The sequence below is a fragment of the Leptidea sinapis genome, chromosome 13 (assembly GCF_905404315.1).
Source record: "Leptidea sinapis chromosome 13, ilLepSina1.1, whole genome shotgun sequence".
In the NCBI taxonomy this organism is placed as follows: Eukaryota; Metazoa; Arthropoda; class Insecta; order Lepidoptera; family Pieridae; genus Leptidea; species Leptidea sinapis.
In genome coordinates, this window is record NC_066277.1 from 1,735,718 (window position 1) to 1,752,701 (window position 16,984).

A 16,984-nucleotide genomic window follows, 5' to 3' on the forward strand; every position below is an offset into this window, starting at 1 on the left:
TTATTATATCCTATGTCCGTCTCCTGGCTCTAAGCTACCTCCCACCAACTTTCAGCCATATCGGTAAAGCCGTTCTTGAGTTATAAATAGTGTAACTAACACGACTTTCTTTTATATATATAGATAATCAAAAGCTGATTCTAACATTTCTATTTCTATAAATTCGTCTGACTACTACTGGAACTATCATCATGAACACATAATCAATGGTTCTAGCTCCTCTAATATTCCATCCTTCGTTTTATTGTGAACTTCAACATGAAGAATATGCTCTGTCATTGTCTTCTATGTTCTGGTGTTATACTTTCAATAGCATATTTTATGACTGTTTCCATTTGAGCTGCTGAAATTTATGTTTTGTCTATATATATTATTTGTTTTCTTGGTCGCAACTCAAGATTATCTGAAATACAATATAACATTCAATACGTTCTAGTGAACTAAACTAATGAACGCAAATGAACATTACACTGAAACAATACTGTGCAAATAGAAGGTGAGCTATGTGAAACACAAGAAACATAATTTACTTACCTAATTACTTACTAATCTCACTAAACTTAAATCAAGTATCAAATTAATTACACCGTACTAACTTACGAATTCAGTCAAGACGTCTTAACATTTATTTTTTTGCCACAAAATCGCTTCCTTCTCTTCTTATTCTTGCTTTAATTTACTCAACATATTAAATAACTCTCGCTGCACGCCTAGTTTTATCGTTTTACCCATGTTTTCTTAGAAATATTCTCGATGTAAACAAACTCCTATGTGACAGCAAGACACAACAGATTGATTGACATTGTCATAATGAGATTTTATATATTAGCCAGACTAAGAGACAGTAGGGAATTGTTCCCATTGATATCTGAAAGAGGCAAATTTAATATCAATCCAAAACTGGAGCGGTCTCGACTAGTGAAGTCTACGCTCCGACACGCACCCATCCAGATCCGAACCTCGAAAACTTTCAACTCGAATTGCAAAACCGCTTCGAATGCCTCGGTGACTGGGTAGACTGTTCAAACGGTTGGTGACGCTCCCGTGATTCCTCCGCTGTTGTAGAATCTGGGCGGCGGTGATCGCTTATCATCAGATGACCCGTACTCGGATGGCCACCTCTTCAATAAAAATGAAAAACAAACGTTACAATAATTTATATTATAAGTTCTCAAGCAGGTAAACAATACATTTGTGCGGTATCCAAGGCTCATATCACTCCCATCTCTGTAAAGTCGTCCACAATCTCCGCGAGCCTCATCTTGCACAGCTCGCTGGGTGCCATTAGGAAGTCCATGACGTCAGAGTCTTCAGTGAGCACGGGCGCGTTCTCGGCGTCCACCGTCACCATCGTTAGCAGCATGCAGCTTACGAGTAGCCCGTACGGCAGCACCTGCAGCACACGGTCGGTCTCAGTGTCGGAGCGAGTGTCGCGGTCAAGGCGGAGGGATACTTACCTCGCGCAGGTCGAGCTCGAAGTGGCTCTCGGGGTAGACGGTGGCGGGATCGAGGTGCAGGGCTCGTAGGGCCGCGCTGAGCTGCGCGTGGTAGTGACTGAGCAGGGGCCGGTAGTGCTGGCGGCGGAACGCACCGTCCGACCCCGTGAACACGAAGTACAGCAGATCGGTGATGGGGTTGCCATGCTGCACGGTCTGATAGTCGATCGGAATCACCTGCACGGATCCGTCCTGTGTAAACATCACAGATCTACAATAGTATTATTGTTAATAATTAAAACGTTGCCACATTCGTCTAGATACCCCACAAGCACAAGCACGGCAGATCACAAGCTACTCGTCATAACGTAATTGCGAGCTTCTAAAGATATGTTACACTGCTATAAAGTGTACATTTAATCATGAAATCATTCTTTTTTCTTAATTTCAGGTCCGTTTTCTGAAGAGCCTCTCTCATCCCCAATAAAAAGATCCGACCACCATGTTAGCAAGAGAACAGGAAATAATTTTAAATATTTATTTATTAGCATCACCGACCCAATAATCACTAATTTATTACATTAAATATTATTCTAAAGTAATCTAAATCTAATTGTTATTGCAGTGCAACAACCACATGTAAATATTACATAAAAGTTTAAATTTTAATTGTGCAACATTAAGAACAATTTATTTTTATGAAAATAAGGGATGAGACGAGCAGGACGTTCAGCTGATGATTATTGATACGCTCTACCCATTACAATTTATTTATTTATTAATTTAAAGGTGCCCAACACATACACAATACACTCTTAAACTTAAATATTGCACAAAAATAGTTCCAGTGTATGAGTCAATTGCAGGTGCACACAACATAAATGGGCACTTATATAACACAGAGACTTATACAGTATATAAAAAAATATGATGTAAGTAATTAAAGAATCAGTATATTATAGTTGCAATACCTTACGTTTAAATGCTATGAGGCTATCGCAAAATGGATCAGCCCCAGATGTCTCCAAAATATTATTTAATGAATGACAGACACGATATAGTGGCGCGTTGCTGCCAACGTTAGTTCTTACGGTGGGTAGATAGAAAAGTTTGTGTTTGCTTCTTGACCCTAATCTCGGTATGTTTAATGTTATTTTGCTCAGGATATTGGGTGTATCTAGCATGTTGTTTAAAACTTTGAGTGGTCAAGCATACGACGTCTATCAGAGAGCTTATTCATTTTAAGAAACCTTAATGTTTTTTCATAGTTGCTTCTGTTGCTTAATTTCTATTCATAAAACATATGTGCTTGGTAAATGAGCGATTGTTTAGTTCAATACGATCCCTGTGGACAGAATACTGAGGATTCCAGATAACGCTACCAAATTCAAGTGTCAATCAAGGAAATAAATAACACAATTTTAGGTTTTGATTTCTTAAAGCATTTAGTTGCTCGTTTTATGAACCCTAACATTCTGGAAGTCTTACTGATTATATTATTATAATGTGGTATAAAGGTGAGTTTCATATCTAGTGTTATCCCGAAGTCTCTCACCTCAGTGACCTTCACCAGATAATAATATTATTATATAAATAAATAGAGTAACTATTTGATTGAAAAGAGTGGCCGTTGAGTGTCTTATATTATGTTCTTCTCACGAGCTATACTTCTTCCGAACGCATGGTAAATTCAATAATTTAAATGAAATATTCAAGTGACTATTCAAAACCGCTTATTTTAAGCCTACTTGAATAAACTTTGATTGACTTTTTTTAATAATAATTCTTTATTTGCATAATGTGTGTACAAATAAATCCTATACGAATCAACACATTAGCCAAAAAGCGCATGCAAATTACATTAGCTCCACATCATTATAATATAATGATAAAATTCTAACATTACAGCACATAGTATTTCATTGTTACATTGTATTAGCATCTACACAAAATATACATGTCGTATACATGTAGTCAAAGTTAAACAAAAGATTATAAAAAAGGACATCACAAATTTAAAAAGTCAGATACAGCATAGAAATTATAATTAATTAGCCATTAATATAATTGAGTTTTAAAAGGACCGATATCTTTGACTTTGAAAAGGAATATTCCTACCAAAAATCAAATCTCTACGCCTTATGGTTCCAGAGATATCGAGATGAGCCAATACATAGATGGAAATCTGTTATCTAATACATAAAATTCTCGTGTCATGGTGTACGTAATTGAACTCCTCCGAAACGGCTCGACCGATTTTCGTGCATAGATAGGGTGGAGAATCGGACAACATCTGTTTATCATCCCCCTAAATGTTAAGGGTAATTTTTATTTTTATTTTTATGGACGTAATTTATTGTTTTTTTTTTTATGATACAACATTAAAAATACATACAACCCTAAATTTTCAACCCTCTACGATCAAGACCTATTTTTGTATCGCGATTTTTATAATATATATTTATATAACAGTCTCGCGTGAACACTCGCTAAGCTTACACATACCGCCTGTTACCGTCCTTCCAACATACCGGCGGTATATTTTCAAACTTTGGTTCAAAATTTTGCTACTGCAATATGTCTGAGTGTGCAATTTGCAATGAAAAGTTTAATCATGGGGTACAGTGTTCTCTTTGCCATAACCTATTAGCTTTGGGTGTGCTAACATATCGGAAATTACATGGAGGCGCTATGGATTAGAAAAAAGATCGCAATGGAAATGTGCAACGTGTCGCGGGCTATCATCCACCACGCCGGTGCCCACCGAACCTGCTTCACTTGAAACTATCATGAAGGAGCTCCGTGATATGACGCGCCAGCTGTCCAGCGTGCTTGCGTTGAGAGAAGATATACGAATCACCAAAAAGGAACTGTCCGATCTTAATGACACGTGTGTGTACACGAGCCAAAAAGTAGACGACCTGAGTGGTAGAATAACGAGCGTTGAATCCAGAGTCAGTAGTGTTGAAAAATTACAGGATACGGTAATCTGCCTTCAGAGTGAGTTGTCTAAGACGAAGCTTGCACTATCTACGATGGAACAAAGATCGCGTCTTAATAATGTGGAAATCAAGGGTATCCCTATCAAAAAAGTTGAAAATTTATTCACAATCCTAGACAGAGTCAGCACGAAGATCAATCATGTTGTGCCAAGGGCTCAAATCAACTATATATCTAGGGTTCCTATGCACAATTCAAAGGAAAAGCTGATAATCGTCAGCTTTTTAAACAGATATGTAAAATAAGACTTCATCGCAGCGGCTAGGGCGGAAAAGGTGACGACCACGGATATTGGCTTCACAGGATCAATAAAGAAAATATATATTAATGACCACCTCAGTATGGTTCTTAAGAAGCTTCTAACATCTGCCAAAAACGCTGCTCATGAGAAGAATTATAAATTTGTGTGGGTTAAACATAGTAAAATTCATGTGCGCCGTGATGAGACATCGAGAGTGTTTGTTATACGCCAAGAAAATGATTTATACAAGATTGTTTAAAATGTGGACATCCCCATTACCTTTATCATTAATAATTTATTGGAATCGTTTGTGTAAAATATTTCAGTATTGATAAGTTATAAATTGTTTTGCACCCCTGACTTGCTTATAACCGGCCACTATTACAACTTTGTTACTTTGTTTTTTTTTTTTGTTTTTTTTTTTTTATTTCAGAATATTTATTATCTCAAAAAGAATACAAATTCACTTACTGAGATACTTAAACTAACATGATACATATTTTATTATTTGTTATAATGACAGCTATGAGGGTATTTGTTTATTAAGGTCTCGTTCATAGTCATAGCCGGAAGCGGTCTAAGAAAATAAGTTATGAGAAATCCTTCAAAATGTGGTGTTTTAACGTTTTTTTAAAAACATTTAATGATTGTAATTCTTTAATATCTTTTGGTAGGTTGTTATACAATTTTGCCCCTTCGTACATTATATTTCTTGTTCCATATTTTGTTCTAGGTTTTATTAAGCAAATATTGAGGGCTTGTCTTGTTAGAATTTTTTGAATGTTTATTCTTTTTGTGAATGTAATTTGTGTATTTAAATCCTTAGTTAAAATTTTTCTTATGAGAATACATGTGTTATATTTATATATTTGATTTAAATTCATTAATTTTGTTCCCCGATATATTTGAACAGTAGGAGTTAGGTAGTTGTATCGAAACAAAGTTTTAATAATTTTATTTTGACTTATTTCCACTAAATATTCTATATGTGGCTTTATCATGGAATTATATATTAAATACCGCACCTTTTTTGGGAGGCATCGGGCCATTCCACGAAGCGCTCCTGTTAGGGATGTAAGTTTGCTCCGTACACTTTCTATATGTGGTTTCCACTTTAATTGAGGGTCAAGAATTAATCCCAAGTATTTCTCTTTGTTAACATTGTTAATAACTTGACCGTTAATAGTCAATGGGTTGTAATGACCAATTTCTTTATTTTTTGCAGCGAATATAATATAATTTGTTTTGCTTGTATTTATGGTTAATATATTTGTTTGCAACCATTCATGTAGAAGATCAAGGTCATGTTGTGCTTTTTTTACTATGGTATTTATTGATTGACCCGTGTAAATAAACTTGTGTCATCAGCGTATAATGTTATATCTCCTTGTAAACCGATTTCATGAATATCATTTATGTAAATTAAAAATAATACCGGTCCAATAATTGAACCTTGTGGAACGCCATAAGTTACTAATTGGGTACTGCTCTGGGTATCTCCTAATTTCGTTATTTGGTATCGATTTGAGAGGTATGACTGAAAGATTTCATAGGCCGATCCAGTTATTCCTATGGATTTTAATTTAGTTAAAAGTTTTTTAATGGCTAACAGTGTCAAACGCCTTTTTTAAATCGATGAATAAACCAAGAATTATATGTTTCTGATCTATGCTGAGTTTTAATGATATAATTAAATCCATTGCCGCAGTAAGAGTATTTGATTTAGGCCGGAAACCATATTGTTTTTTAAATAAGAAATTTTTAGATGAAAGGTACTCGTTTAAACGATTATGTAAAATTCTTTCAAATATTTTTGATAATATAGGTAGTACTGATATTGGTCTGTAGTTGTTCGGATTGGTTTTACTTCCTGCCTTATGTAATGGACTCACTTTGGCTATTTTTAAAGAATCGGGGAAATGGCCGTCAGTAAAGCACTTATTTATACAATGAGTGAGACTTTCTACTATTAAAGATTTAACGCATTTTATGGTTTTAGTTGTAATTTTGTCTATACCAGAACTTGTGTTTGAGTCCAAATTATTTATTATTTTTTCTACCTCGTTTACAGTGGCAAGTTTCAGTTTATGTAGGGCTGAGTCATTTTTTAAAGTATTATCAGCCGTTAAAATCTTTTGAGTTGTATGATATTTTTGAGGAATTTGGCCAGCTGGTTCAGCTCCAATATTAGAAAAAAATATATTAAAATATTCGCAAATATCTTTACTTTCTGTAATTTGGCCTGAAGGAGTATCTAGTTTTGCAGGTGTTATTAGGTTTTTTTTTTATTTTATTATGTGCTAAATTATTTATAAGTTGCCACATATTTAATGTATTTTTCTCACACTTATTGAAAGCGTCATAGTAGTACTGATTTTTCGTAGTTTGTATAGCAACATGTACCGAGCTCCTTTCCTGCAAGAAATTTTGTTTTAGTTCTTTGTCTTCAGGAGAACGCTTTAATTGATGCCAGAGAATATTTCTTTTGTTTATAGAAGCAATCAAATCCTTGTTAATCCAATCTTTCTGGGGTTGATTTTGAACTTTAATTTTCGTTGCCTCGTTTTGTGATATTGCTTTTAATAGAGTAGACTCTAATAAGTTAAAGTCTTTATACAGATTAGTCTCAGTCATGTCTTTTAATGTGAAAAATAATTGTTTATAATTAACGGCTTCATACTGTACTCGTTTATTTGCTTCAGGTTTGACTCTCTTTACTTCTAGATAAATTTGTTTGTGATCTGAAAAAGAACTTTCGATGAGAGCCATATGGAAAGTGTTATTTTTTAAGCTGGTACACACATGATCTAATAACGTTCCAGTGGTTTCTGTTTTGCGTGTGCAGTGATCTTTGTCAATTTTATTCAATACTCTCATACCATTTTCCTTTAGTACTATCTTATATTCTTTGATGGAGTTTTCTTTACTGAGTAGATTTGGATTTAAGTCTCCAAAAACTAATGCTCTTCTTATTCGCGAAAGTTGGTTACTATACGTCTCCAAAAACTTTTTCACATTTGAGGAAGGTTGTTTATATATGACCCCAATGTCTAGAGAGAGATTTTTCAAATGAATCCATAGAAAGTGGTTGAAGTCTTCACATTCATCATCTAGAAATTCCTGTTTTAAATTTTTGTGCACGTATATTGACACACCACCTCCTACAGTTGTAGTTCTATGGTTATAGTAGTGATTGTAACCTGGTAAGTTAAGTCTCTGAGCGTCTAGTTCATTTTTAATCCATGTCTCAGTTATAATGACAACATTCAATGTTGCTTTAAAACTTTCTATGATACATCTAAGTTCATCGTGTTGACCAGGCTTTACTAAGCTTCGAGCGTTTGCGTATAGAAATTTTAATGTTTTGTTTGTGATTGTGACGTCGGCATAATTATTAGTTATTTCGTATGTATTGATATCTAGATCTGTTGATTCTTGGTCTTTATTTAGTTTTTTGATGCTTGTTTAATAATTTTTGGATTTCCTTTGATATATTTAATAGTTAGGTGCTCTTCAACATTCTCCTGTCGTATTTTGAGTTTATTTTTAAGTTCTGTTAAGTATTTTATCTGTTGCGGAGTTTGATCGGAATAGATTCGGACTCTTTCTAAGTTGATAGAGTTTTTGTAACGTAGTATTAATTTAGCCGTTTCTTCTGATGTAAAACATACTTTTAACGGTCGTCCATTTTTATTGTTATATTTTCCAAGACGTAGGATTTTCTTGACATTTGGTAAATAATCAGTGCAAATATATTTTAAGATTTCGTGTACCTTAGAACTATCGACTTTGTTCATTTCGATAACTAAAACGTACAATATGTTTGTCTCGATTACCCTTATAAGTTTTGCCTATTATTGCCATCTTCATCGAATGCCTCACTGTTCTTACTTAGACACAGTATTTAAAATCTACCCGCAATTTCTTAAAATTACGTATTTATCTAATAAATGCATGAGTAAAACAGCACCACATACCTTTAAAATTATTATTAAAATGATTCATACTATGTTTTTAAGTAATAGTATTGATAATTATAATATCTATAATTTAAGTATTTATTATCAGAACGTCCGTGGTCTAAGAACAAAAACTAATGAAGTTTATCGTAAAGTCTGTATGAATTCTTATGACGTAATTATATTTACTGAGACGTGGTTAGAAGACAGCATATCTGACTCCGTGTTCCTGGATGATCGGTACCTAGTTTGGCAACGTGACCGCGATTATAGTTGAACGGGTTAAACATTTGCAAGTTAAGTTGCTGCCGCAATTTAACTCAACAGCAGAAGACCTTTGGATAAGTGTACGCATCAAACAAGCAAATACACGTAAGTGGATTGATTTGTATCTCTGTGTTATTTATTTGTGCGAGCAGAATAACGGCTTGTCATTTAGTAATCAATTGGCAAACTTCCTCACAAAATTAAATTATGCGTCATCAGTCAAACCTTCCGATGCTTTTGTGGTTATTGGTGATTTTAATTTAAGCGGTATTGTTTGGCAACCTACAGATACTAGTAGTTTTTATAGTACTTGCATGAGTTCTTCGGATGAGTATTCGCTAACGGATGAAATGAGCGTACTATGCCTGCATCAGTTTAATGGCATACTTAACAAACAGAACAGGCTATTAGATCTAGTTATTTCAAACCAATTAATCTATGTATCTGAGTGCACCGATCCTCTTACACACATTGATACTTACTTGCTTTGTTGATAGATGCAAAATAATTTGAAACCACGTTATTAGATCACGCGCCGCGGCTCCGCTATATTTATGATAAAGGTGATTTTCAATAAATATTTTTTCAATAATAGAATCAGAGGTATTGACTGGGAAGGCGAGTTTTTATCTCGCCCTATTGACGAGTGTGTTAGCTTCTTAAATGAAACGGTATATGCCCTTCAAAATCAATATATACCAATAAAACGTGCACGGAACTATTCGTATCCAGTTTGGTATAACTCAGCTCTGATAAAAGCGATTAAGGAGAAAAGTAAATACCATAAAAAATTTAAGAACTACGGTAACAAATCGAATTATTTTACATATAATTTATTACGTAATAAAGTTAACCAATTAGAATCTATTTGCTATGAACAGTATATGAAATTAACTGAGGATTCAATTATAAAAAATCCAAAACATTTTTGGAGGTTTGTGAAAAGTAGGTCACAATCTCATTGTATGCCTAGTCTAATGACATTCAATAATAATAGCTTAACAAGTGGAGAAACTATTTGTAATGCGTTCTCAACATACTTTCAAACAACATTTCTTAACCCCACGACACATAACAATAGAAGCATACCCTCTTATTCTTCAGATAACGGTGACTGTACTCTTAGTTCTGACTTAAATATTAATTCTGATATTCAAAATATTGATATTAATGTGCATGAAATAAAATTATTACTTGATAGGCTGAATATAACTAAATCTCCAGGCCCTGATATCATTTCGTCATTTTTTCTTAGAAAATGCTCTTCCTATCTCCAAGCTTTTCAGTAAATCACTTTCTACTGGCTCTGTCTCTAAGTTATGGAAATCGGCATTTATTACACCAGTACATAAGAAAGGGTCTCGATCTGAAATTACGAATTATAGACCAATTTCAAAACTTTGCATCATTGCTAATGTCTTTGAGAGGGTCATATATAAGCAATTGTATGCTAACTTAAAAAACAGCTTTAGTCCCTTCCAACATGGATTTCTGAAAGGTAGATCTACTGTTTCTCATCTTTTACTTCTCAAAAATTTTATTACAGACGCTATGGATAATGGAATGCAAGTCGATGTAATCTACACCGACTATAGTAAGGCGTTTGATAAAATCGACCACAATACATTAATATGTAAGCTATCTCAATCGTCGGGAATACGGGGTGACTTGTTACGGTGGTTCTCGTCATACATAGATAATCGTTCAGAAGCTGTTGTACTAAATAACTACATTTGTAGTTGGGTTCCAGTTGCTAGTGGTGTTCCCCAGGGAACACTACTTGGTCCACTTCTTTTTATTATCTATGTAGGTGATATAGATTCCTGTTTTACGTCTTCCAATTTACTTTCCTTCGCTGATGATATGAAAATATTCTCTTCAATAACATCAATTCTTGACATGATTGCCCTTCAGGAGGATCTCAACCGACTAGAGGAGTATTGTTTTACTAATAAACTATAACTTAATACATCAAAATGTTCAGTAGTCACATATACCCGTAAGATTAACATCCTACAAACAAATTACACATTAAGAGGTCAGGTGCTCTCTAGATGCAATGGTACGAGGGATCTCGGCGTTTACCATGACTCTAAGTTGCTATTCAATGTTCACATTGATAAGATAGTTAACAAGGCTTCAAAGGCATTAGGTTTTATTAAGCGAATTTTAAAGAATTTTAATAATATTAAGACTATTAAGATACTATATTGTACTTTTTTTAGAAGTAATATGGAATATGCTTCACAAATTTGGAATCCTACATATAGTACGTATGTTGACCGTCTAGAAAGTGTTCAGAGGCGATTTTTAAGATATCTTTGTTTTAGATTTAAGGTACCTTACGATTCTAACAGCTATGTTGATTTGTGTAAAAAGTTTCACTTCTTACCACTGAAAGAACGGCGAAATATAACTGACTTTTTATTGATGTTAAAAATTATAAGCAATCATGTCGATTGCCCAGATTTGCTGCATAAAGTTAATTTTAATGTACCTCAAAAAACTCTTGGATATAGCCCTCCACTTTGTGTTCCTGCTGTTAATAGCAACTATAGGCAAAATTCATATATATATATATGGTGCGAGCGTGTAGAACAGTGAATTTCCAAGGCAAAGCAGTGCATAACCCTCAACTTTTTTAATTAAGTATTGTTTTTTATTATCTGTTTAAAAGTATCTTTATTGTCATGAATTTGAGCCGAAAAATAGTGTTCGCGTACATATTTTATATTACTTCTATTAGTGAAAACCTGTAATTGGCTATCTGTTACTATTTCAGTTTCTACAGAAAATGTATTAGCTGTTGGTTTTCCTTAAATAAATAAATAATAAATAAAAAATAAATATTCTATTCCATCCACAGATCAGCAATCCGGGTTGCAAGATGGCAATCGAATACAATAATTTATTGTAGTACGATAAATTTTATGTATATATATTTGGTAGGTCTGAGAATAGGTCGTAATCTAATTTTTATACCCCAAAAATTTTAATTATTGAATTTCTCTTTAATTACTTTATATGGCAATACAGCGTTTGCTGGGCCAGCTAGTATATTTATAACTATACTTAGATTAAAATTATAGAGTTATTTATAACTACATAATTAACGATATGTGCTTAAAGAAAACTTGAGCAAGGCGAGGTTAATAATAATACTAAATATAACAATTTTATATTGACAAAATACTTGACCTTTACAATATATTTTTATAAGTAAGTGTGTATCGTCGTGGACATATTTGGGGGATGTCTTTGTCCAACAGTGGTCGTCAACCGGGTGATGATGATGATGATGATAATTGTGTATAGATAGCTCTAGCTAATGTTACCATGACTGATCGCAACTGACTTCATCCGAAAGAGCGTTATAAATCCGAGCGTGAACAAAATACTGAGCGCAAATTGAATAAAGTTTATTTGACTTTTAGGTAATATATATTTAAAGTTAAAAGTTACACCTATCTAATATATAAAATTCTCATGTCGCGGTGTTTGTAGTTAAACTCCTTCGAAACGGCTTGACCGATTCCCATGAAATTTTGAGTGCATATTGGGTTGGTCTGAGAATCGGACAACATCTATTTTTCATCCCCCTAAATGTTAAGGGTGGTCCACGCCAAATTTTTTTTTGTAATTTTTTGGACATTTAATTTTAAATTTGTTTGATTATGAGTCGGCATTAAAATACATACAACTTCAAATTTTCACCCATCTACGATCAACAGTTACTTTTGTATCGCGATTTTAATATCGGCAATGCAACGTTTGTTGGGTCAGCTAGTGTTACTTTATAATTTATTTTATTTTATTTATTTATTTCATGTTGTAGTAACGAAATGCTCGCATTGTAATTTTATTCATTTTCGGAGTATGCGGAATGCGGATTTAATATTATTATTATTTATTTAGTTCTTACATAAGTCTGACAAAATGTTTGAATATTTTATAACATTGCATAATAATGTTATCTTTTGTCATTTGGTAGAGTTCTCGTGAGAGGCATCGTCATGCTCGCTTAATGCCACTGCTTGTGGCAGCGACGTGGTGCGGGTCGTTCCCTTCCCTAAAATATAGTCGAGGGAGGCGATGGCTGATCCATGCGTCATGCTCGTGAACGGGCGCTGCTTGTGGCGGCTGGATGATCCTCTCACCGGGAAATCTGATTTATGTTTTTTATTTTCTATATTTTTTTAAATTAAAGTTATTATATATTTTTTTTAGATAATTTTATTACCTATAAAATGCTCGCATAATGCCTTTATTTTAATTATGGTATGTGTGGATTGATGCATCTGCTGTATTATACTTAAAGTATGTACTCAATAACTATTACTAGCGACATATTTACTGAAGTGGTGGTAAACGTTATGATTTATAACCTTTGATAGTGTTAATGACCTCAATGATTTTTAATTTAAACAGATCATGGATATTGCTCTCAGGGTCGTCTACGCGTTCGTGAGAGATTGTGTGTTTGTGGTTGATATAATAATATGGGCTGGTATTTCTCCATTTCTTATAATATTTAGTTTAGTTATTTTGTTTTTTTTTTTTTGTACTCATCTCCTTACCTTATTGTATCGATGCATCAAGTTGCTGGGTCGGAAGTCACTGTGACTGAACACTCCGCGTCTGAGTGGCGACATCAATCCTCTAAAATTATTCTCTTCCGCCATTTTTTTGATGAAAGTTCTCAGTTTCTCCTTTCGCTCTTCTTTCACTACTGTCAATACTTTTGCAATCGCGGTCTCGACAAAACTGTTCATCTGATCCGACCTATCCTGCATCTTCACAGATTGTGCGTCCTTTAGGAAGTCGTCCGGCCGCTCAATGGAGTACGCTATCGACAAGGCATGGAGCCTGGCCAACTGAGTCACACTCTCGGAAGCGTATGCCCAGTCAAAACTCTTAAACCTGTCGAACATTTGGAAACCTTTGGCCGTCAAGTCCTCCCACACCAGGGTCTCTTGCAGGTACGTGTCGTCGTAGCCGTAGAATCTGGCCGTGACGAGTCTGTTCTCTGCGGGGACATCGTGGTTGTCTTCGAGCTCTCTGTACGTCTTAATCAGCTTTGTGTAGAAGAATATTTCTGTGTCAAATATGCGGAAGGGTGCCATCGCTCGCATCTTCTCTCCCACGTTCGCCACCTTCGCGAACAGCTTGAGCTCCTGTCGGCCCTCCTGGGAGATGGTCGCCAGGTACAATTTGCTGGTGTAGTTGGCGCCGTCGCTCGTGGTCGGCGTGACATCAATGGTGGCGGCGGTAAAGTTCTGTTCGTCGGCAATCTTGCGGAGCAGAGATTGTAGTGGATGACCTTCTTCCATGTTTGACTTCTGGCAGCTCTGTTAAAAAAATAGTGTTTCACAATTAATTGTTAACCGCCTCGGTCGTTGTATTGTGTGATCGCTATTCATAAGAATATATTTAAATTACTAATAATTTATTTTATCTTTATGTTAACATTCGTTTAAAAGAACATTAGAGCGGACAATTAATTGAGATTGATGGGCAGTTCGCAAACATCCGTCAGATGTTATCTCATAACACTCGAGATCGGGAGTCGTAGTGTAGGTAGCTACATAATTACATTGCTTTATTGCAATTATCTAACGTCAGTGCTATAATATATTTATAATAATTACACAGTAGACATATGTAACAGTACGGAAACTAACTACAAACGTTCGAAATGACACACTCACACAAACATTCGCATCGACGAGGCCCCTAAGCGGTTTTATTCCATACTAGCTGACCCGACAGACGTTGTTCTGTCAATAAACGGTTCGAGAGATATGGTAAATGCGTGAGTGAGTGCGTGGGTGGAATCGTGACACGACAAACTATATATGTAAACCTTCCTTGAACTTCAACAAATCTATTACAAAAGATTTCATTGAGATCGGTCGAATAGATTAGGAGTTATTAGGGAACATACAAACATACATTCTCTTTTATATATGTATATAGATAAATTTCCAAAAACATTTCCAAGAAAAACATGTTGTTGTCAATGAAATGTTGTTTAAAAATATTACATAACAGTCATCATGTAAACAATAATATTACGTTAGACACTGTATAGCCATCATACATACCTACACTATACATAAAAATCTTAGGCTTTTTACGTTTTTACGCTCCGCAACGCCCCTTATGGAACTTTGTTCCAAATAATACAGCCGAATCCAGAACCTCCTCATTTTTTAAAGTCGGTTAGAAAAATAACCTGACAATCTTCAATGGAGTGTGCGTAAATGTAGGTAAGTATTTTATCAACAAGTCTTTGTTTCCATACTGGTACATATGTCTACTGTGGTAATTATATATATATCTTTGATAAAGTCAAAGTCTACTGATGAGCAATACATTCTGTTGCTTGTCATAACAACAAGCCACGTGACGCTACATCTTTCTTTTACAAACAAAGTACGGTTGGAGTGTTACCATATATTGAAGCCCTATATCAGCTTCATCACGGTATCAAACAGTATAAACTTAATGTTAATATGAAGTGCTTGACGTGAGTCGTACTTATTACCTGTTACCTCAGTCTGCCTCAGTACTTAAGTGTGTTCATGTTTTTTGCAGTTTTTAATTATATCAAACCGGAATTTACTTTTATGTAACTTTAGTCTTCGTGGTTTGTAACTGTACTGTTTTTTATTGCCACAAACTAATATTTATAAAACGTTTTAAACGGTACCCGAAACACGGTTTATTTAATTTAATAGTAATAAAAATATTAACAAAACAATTATCCGTGGGCCACTTTCATTGGGTCAAGGGTCGGATAGTCTGTAATAGGCATCACAGATACAGAAGGTCGCGCCACTGCCAAGTGCCAGTCGCCGATGTCCGATGATCGGCCGTAAGGATGGTCTCGGTGGCGCGGGAGCACGCGGGGTGAACGCGGGGAGCGCAGCGGCGAGTATCTATTTATCCAAACGTCTATTGTTTACAAGTAGGGTTACCATCCGTCCGGATTAATCCGGACATATCCCGACTTTTAGTCTTGTCCGGAATTTATCCGACTCTCTAACTTGCCCGCATTTTATTATTAATTAGATGGAATATAGTAACAAAGGTATATGATATTAACTAATATCATATAAGTCTTTAATTTACGAGAAACGAATTAATCTAAAGTCCGGGCTTTATCGAAGCAAGAAAGAATGCTTTTTGTCAGGACTTTTAAATTGTTAAACGTTCTGAGTAATATAGTGCTGATATTTATATTTACTGATTTGAATAGATTAGATAGGTACAAAACTAATTTTATTTCCGTGAGTAAAACTTATAAGTGGATTGGTTTATTACAATTTTAATGATATGGTTATGTATGTGTTTACTAATTAGGTAGAACCTGCGTGCTTAACTTTAGTGTAAATTAACATACTGATTAATAAAATCTAGTGAAACGACTATCAAATCAATCAGGCTACATACCAGTTATAAACTCGAATCACACGTGCTCGGGGCGTCCGGTGTACGCGGAGGCCACAAGAGATCAACTACGCGACCGCCGACTGATTGCAGCTTGCCATCAAGGACAATCCTCAATTTAGCTGTATCCAGCATCACTAAGCGATAGTTTGATATTGTGTTACATACATCGCCGCTTCTCGTCTGACTGATGAGTATATCATCACTATCACCCGTACTGTGTGAACATCGCTGCGTCGCGCCCTCGCAAGGTTTGCGTTTCCGTCAGTCATGTATTCTAATAAACACATAAACTTGGTATACTAGCATAATAGACTGTAAACACTGTCATCATTACGGCGAGACTATATTTAAAATGTCCATGTATGCTAGTTTTACAGATGTGTTAGTGAGTTAGTGAATTGTGTAGTATTTTGCTTTAAGATAATCCCAATAATAAATATTGATACACGGCGTCATATTCACGTATACAAGCTTTAGAAAATAGAGTGTTTACTGCGTATATAAAATGTAATATTTAGTATTTAAGTGCATACCTATGTTCTGCGAAAATAAACATCACGAAAGTGGTATTGAAGAATCAGTATTTACTTGTAAAATTATTCTTTAGTTGGATTGTTGCCAAATGT

General features: G+C 34.9%; 1 protein-coding gene across 1 annotated transcript; it reads right to left on the bottom strand.

The window, feature by feature from the left end:
• Window positions 1-1,142: 1,142 nt before the first annotated feature.
• Window positions 1,143-16,538, bottom strand: LOC126967723 (uncharacterized). The gene is made up of 4 exons (XM_050812337.1): window positions 16,359-16,538; window positions 13,481-14,251; window positions 1,458-1,688; window positions 1,143-1,393 (listed from the first exon to the last, which is right to left on the bottom strand). The coding sequence occupies exons 2-4, from the start codon at window positions 14,231-14,233 to the stop codon at window positions 1,211-1,213; spliced, it is 1,167 nt and encodes a 388-aa protein (XP_050668294.1). The 5' UTR covers window positions 14,234-14,251; window positions 16,359-16,538; the 3' UTR covers window positions 1,143-1,210.
• Window positions 16,539-16,984: the final 446 nt, after the last annotated feature.

What these genes read in the sequence shown, in the direction of transcription:
- LOC126967723 (XM_050812337.1), bottom strand. Translation starts at nt 14,233, where the DNA reads ATGGAAGAAGGTCATCCACTACAATCTCTGCTCCGCAAGATTGCCGAC. An exon ending in TGATGCATCGATACAATAAG is followed by an intron (nt 1,689 to 13,480) that starts GTAAGGAGATGA and finishes ATGTTTACACAG; the next exon opens with GACGGATCCGTGCAGGTGAT. An exon ending in TCGAGCTCGACCTGCGCGAG is followed by an intron (nt 1,394 to 1,457) that starts GTAAGTATCCCT and finishes CGTGTGCTGCAG; the next exon opens with GTGCTGCCGTACGGGCTACT.